The following is a 6000-nucleotide window of genomic DNA, read 5'->3' on the forward strand; positions in this document are numbered from 1 at the left end:
AACAACGGTGTCCTTGGCTTTATTTATTGCAGTACAATTGCCTATGCAAATGTATTAACACAGTAGCATCTGCATGTCATTGTGTGATGTGAATGGATATATTAAGTCAAAGGTGCATTGAAGGGCCAACTATGCAATCTTGTGCAGTGCTGTAAGAGTGAGCAGAGTGGAAAAGAGCTTAGCACCGACTCTCTCCATCTATATTCCTTCCATTTCCAGTCAAGCTCCTCTGTTCCAGGTGGCAGTTGGTTCACCCCAGACAAATATTGGCCACAGATTAGACCAACGGCCCACAATGTGGGTGAGTAGGACTTGGGCTCTCAGGAGAACAGAACAGGGAACTGCCACGAACCATTTTAGTTTGGATTGCAATGTTTGCATTACAAATGGGAGGTGTGACAAACTTGAGGCGCCAAGCATATATCAGAGGTAATTGTACCTGCCTGGTCACCTGTTGCCTAAAAATACTGTAGGAGTAGATCTAATAGAGCTGCAAAGCAATGTAGGCCTACCAATGTAGTCTAGTCTTCAGCCTAACTTCAGATATAAGCCTAATCATATCAACACTACTGTATGTAAAATGTTCACCTACATTCCTGGCTTTGATTAGGCTATCCTCTCTTTATTAGTGTTGTATACTACTACCACCATGACCCTTCGGAGAAATGGGGTTCTACCTAGCATATCAATTGTCTAGTAGTTGAACTGAACGCCAAACTACATGTGCTTTGATGCATTACACATTCAAATGTGAAAAAGGGTCATTTATAGCAGCGTGTTGTTAATAGCTTGTTAACACACATTCCCTCTGTTAATGTTTAGACAGCGTTTACGAGAGACCGAGATCTAGGTCAAGACCAATACATGTCTTCCAATGTACAGTACAGACTAGAGGTCAACCGATTAATCGGAATGGCCAATTAAATTAGGGCCGATTTCAAGTATTCATAACAATCGGAAATTTGGGGGGCGCCGATTTCCGATTATTAAAAAAATATATATATATATATATATATATATATATATTATTTTTTTTATATACCTTTTATTTAACTAGGCAAGTCAGTTAAGAACACATTCTTATTTTCAATGACGGCCTAGGAACGGTGGGTTAACTGCCTTGTCCAGGGGCAGAACGACAGATTTTCACCTTGTCAGCTCAGGGGTTTTAATCTTGCAACCTCACAGTTAACTAGTCCAATGCTCTAACCATTGCACTCCACAAGTAGCCTGCCTGTTACGCGAATGCAGTAGAAGCCAAGGTAAATTGCTAGATAGCATTAAACTTATCTTATAAAAAACAATCAATCATAAGCACTAGTTATAACTACTAATCCAGTTTAGCAGTTTGTCATTTCTCTTGCGTTCATTGCACGCAGAGTCGGGGTATATGCAACAGTTTGGGCTGCCTGGCTCATTACGAACTACTTTGCCAGAATTTTACGTAATTATGACATACATTGCAGTTTGTGCAATGTAACAAGAATATTTAGACTTAGGGATGCCACCCGTAAAATACAGAACAGTTACGTATTTCACCGAAATAATAAACGTTTTGTTTTCAAAATGATCATTTCCGGATTCGATCATATTAATTGACCAAAGGCTCGTATTTCTGTGTGTTATGTTAGAATTAAGTCTGATTTGATAGAGCAGTCTGACTGAGCAGCAGCAGGCCCGTAATCATTCATTCAAACAGCACTTTCGTGCGTTTTGCCAGCAGCTCTTCGCAAGCACAGCACCGTTTATGACTTCAAGCCTATCAGCCTAATGGCTGGTGTAACCAATGTGAAATGGCTAGCTAGCTAAGTGTGCGCTAATACTGTTTCAAACGTCCCTCACTTTTAGATTTGGAGTAGTTATTCCCCTTGCGCTGCAAGGGCCACGGCTTTTGTGGGGCGATGGGTAACGATGCTTCGAGTGTTGCGGTTGCCGATGTGTTCCTGGTTCGAGCCCAGGTAGAGGCGAGGAGAGGGACGGAAGCTATACTGTTACACTGGCAATACTATAGTGCCTATAAGAACATCCAATAGTCAAAGGTATATGAAATACAAATGGTATAGAGAGAAATAGTCCTATAAATACTATATTAACTACAACCTAAAACCTCTTACTTTGGAATATTGAAGTCTCATGTTAAAAGGAACCACCAGCTTTCATATGTTCTCATGTTCTGAGCAAGGAACTGAAATGTTAGATTTTTTACATGGCACATATTGCACTTTTACTTTCTTCTCCAACACTTTGTTTTTGCATTATTTAAACCAAATTGAACATGTTTCATTATTTATTTGAGGCTAAATTGATTTTATTGATGTTTTATATTAAGTTAAAATAAGTGTTAATTCAGTATTGTTGTAATTGTCATTATTACAATGTTTTATTTATTTATTATTATTTTTAATAAATCGGCCGATTAATTGGTATCGGCTTTTTTGGTCCTCCAATAAATCACTATCGCCGTTGAAAAATCATAGTCGGTCGACCTCTAGTACAGACTGCTGAGGTAAAAGCATAGGCTAGTCCTGAATGTGGGCCACAACGCATGTGAACCATGTTTTGTATTGAGGACTTGAATGTTAAGTGTAGCTAGGCCAATACATTGTTACCAGTCAATATATTCTGTGCTCTTTAGGCCTAAATCAGTGTTGGCACACTTGCTACAACATTTAATAATCAGAGGATCTCTCCCTTACCACACTCTGCTACAATAATCAGATTTATCCCAAGGTTATATTGACATATAGGAAGAGCTATTGCTTAGGGGAACAAGGGATATTGATTTTAGAGTCTTCTTCTATAAAAATGAAGGAAGTCTAGTATTGGAGAAAATTACCAGAGCAAGCAAAGCCAGTCTGACATGGCAGCAAAATAACATTAAAAATAGATCATGGATGCAGCTTTAAGCTTAAAAAAAAGAATGAGAACTCTGAACAGAACACAGGCAGGATGCTGGGACTGAGCAGTGCAGCTGTCAAGCCAGATTATAAACACAGGGGTTTTAGCATAATCAGAAACTGAAGGTCACTGCTGTTCCTGTTTGTTTCGCTCACGCTCACTCAATCTTTCACATCTGCCCCTCTCCTTGCTCTACTGCATACTCCCTTTTACCTATTTCCCACTGTCTTTCTTTCTCCCACTTCCATCACCACCCTCCCTCTTTCCTCCCTGTCCCTCTCAGTCTTCTTTCTCCCTCTCGACCTTCACCTTGTCTCATCCTCACTCCCTCCAAACCACTGCACCCAGCTGCCGGGCGCTCTCCCCATCTTCCCCCAGGCCAGTGGGCCTCCCCGTGAGTAAGTGAGACAGTCCCTCTCTGGCCTGGCCACAGGCTGACACACCCAGGCTCATTATTATGTTGCGTAGAAATAGCAGGCTGCTGGCTCTTAGCAAATGGCAGTAGGGGATGCAGCAGGGAACACTGCAGGGGCATGAGGAGAGCACACTGCACACAGGAAGAGGAGAAGAATAGGGAGGGAGTGGGAGATGAGGGTGTGAGAGAGAGAGGAGAGAGAAGAAAAGAGAAGTGTCATGATAAGAATGAGGGAATGGAGATGGGATGAGCAATGCAAGAAGAGCAATAAACATGTAAAGGAGCTGAGAAGTAGCAGTGCGAGATGAAATGATTGCTGTAAGGAGAAGACCGGGAGCGGCGAGGGGACCACAACCAGCGACAGGGAAAAGGATAGAAGTTAGGCTACAAGTGTGTGTGTGTGTGTCTCTCATGTTTCCATTGCCAAACATCCTGTGTCAACAAAACAGCTTTTAATTAGTAACAGTGTGGTCAAAGATGTCAAAGATGTCCCCGTATGAGAACTGATTTCAGTCTAGCCTATGCCCAAAAGTGCAACAAAAACAATGTGCTTAGTCACACATCACATCATTGTGTCAAGTAGCACTGATTGCACCCTCCACTTCAAAAAACATGACCTAAGTGTATGCTCATCATTCCCAGGAAGATCACTTACCATGCAGAATAAAGGAAAAACAAGTCCAACCAATACACGAGTCACCTAAGCCTGTCTCCTGGCTTGTGGAGTCAGTTTATCTGTGACATCTTTATACAGGGCACAAGGGAATGTCACATTAAGGACTACCACTCCATAATCACCTATTGACTTTACTCTGCCCAGTCAATGTGTAGTATTTTCCCATCTCACATGGCATAATCCCTGCTAGGGAACAAACAGTGGTTTCTTAGAATTTGTACATTTGATTGGGGTTCAAAAGGGTAAACTCTGAGTATCAGAAATACATCATTTCTCTTTATAATGCTAATTTGAAATTGCAATCGATGGCATTCTTCAAACACCTAGATTGCCTGCTCACCTCAATGAACTGGTAAGAGAAACATGGGTGCTTTACTTTTTCTCTGTATAGGCTATGAGAACACAACTCAATCTGAACCTCAAACCAAATAAACCAGACTAACAGTGCAACTCACCTAATTTCATTAAAGAGGCCAGCAGCACCCATAAAGAGATCTCGAAAGGCACCTGTATGTGATGATAATCTAGAGACAGGACAGGGAAGGCCTTTTTTGTGTATGTGTAGTTAGTATGGTCGTGGCTGCCTGCTATCCCTCGGTGGTCGTGTCCTCCAGTGTTGTCCTGCGCGCTGATGTCCGGTGAGCTGGCAGCTCCAAGCGTCAGTACGGTGCCCTCCAGAAAGATCAACATCACCAGAAGTAGGAGTCCGCGCTCCAGAAAACTTCTGGAGCCACTGGGTGAGTGTAAAACTACGCGAACAGACATGTTGAAATTCGTTTTTTTAACTTAAAGAATTTAGGGGGGGGGTGTGCGTGTAATGAACACACTTTCCTCACTAGCAAGTGGTTTTCCAAAGGACCCACAAAATATCCATGTTCGACAATTGGCTGGCTGGCTAGGAAACTTTAGTAAGCTATTTGAGATGGATGCAGCAGTTCCAGGTACTGTGGCAAGCTGGCTAACACCATTCGTGAAATCAGGAAACGTCGAAGGTACACCGGACCTGGAGAGCTCAAGACACGGCTACAGTGCTATGTTAGTTAGCTAGTTACATATCCTCTCCTAAATAGCCATTTTTTTAATTGAACACTTGGTCCGAAATGTTGTTTTAGATACTGGGAGCGTAGGATAACCTCTTCGGTGAAAGATGTCATTGCTCACCGCCGACCGGGAAAAAGATGCTGCTCATACATTCCGGTTCCACAAGAAGATAAATATCCTTAATAATGTCCGCGGTTACAGCTGATCGAAGTCCAATATTGACCTTGAATTAAACGTTTAGAACTGTCACGTTGCATTTGTGGGGGATCCGAGATATATGAACTCCATTCCATGCATCGGGTGTATGCCGCCGTACCCTGTCCCGGACAGAACACGACCTTCTTTGAACTCAGTCAGTATGAGGATGCGTGGCTCCGACAGTGACTTCTGATGTTATCACTCCGCCAATGTACTCCTGTAAAGTGACGTTAGCGAGATAAATAGAACCTTTCAAAACGCACACCCTTTCGCGGAGGGAGGAGAATGAGGAGGGGAGGGAGCCCTTTTTATTTTCGACCACACTGACATCTATTGGGGAGGAGGTGCGCGAGAGGACGTGAGAGATGTATCTTAAATGTTCATATATGGAAAAGCCATACATTTATTTGTTCTTTTTTTTGCTAAGTTCATGTTCAATATTCTGTCTAGGCCCATTCTGTCTCAGGAGACTTGATCTACCTGGATTGCAGGGCAGAACAACGCTACAGTATGGCTAGCCTAGTATCTGGCATCTGTTGGAATTAATTGCACCATAAACTCCATGTTATTTAAGTCTTCATTGTAGGCTAATTCAAAATGTACCTCTAGGGTGAGAATATATTGTTGTAAATGCATTGATTGACAAGATATCCAACTGGAATGTTCTCTTTAAAATGATTTTCAATTCAATATCAAAATTGCGTTATGGAAATGGGTGTGTTTTTGTCAGTCCAGCCAAAAACATTTCACCATCCCTTCAATATCAAATGTG

General features: G+C 42.0%; 1 protein-coding gene across 1 annotated transcript in view; it reads right to left on the minus strand.

The window, feature by feature from the left end:
• Window positions 1-5513, minus strand: part of LOC112223053 (sodium/hydrogen exchanger 1) — a 63138-nt gene extending 57625 nt beyond the window's left edge. Inside the window, exon 1 of the mRNA XM_024386001.2 lies at window positions 4445-5513. Coding sequence (XP_024241769.1) covers window positions 4445-4754 — 310 coding nt within the window. The 5' untranslated portion in view covers window positions 4755-5513. The remainder of the gene's footprint in view (window positions 1-4444) is intronic.
• Between the last annotated feature and the right edge of the window lie 487 nt (window positions 5514-6000).

Source organism: Oncorhynchus tshawytscha, linkage group LG23 (assembly GCF_018296145.1).
Source record: "Oncorhynchus tshawytscha isolate Ot180627B linkage group LG23, Otsh_v2.0, whole genome shotgun sequence".
Taxonomy (NCBI): domain Eukaryota; kingdom Metazoa; phylum Chordata; class Actinopteri; order Salmoniformes; family Salmonidae; genus Oncorhynchus; species Oncorhynchus tshawytscha.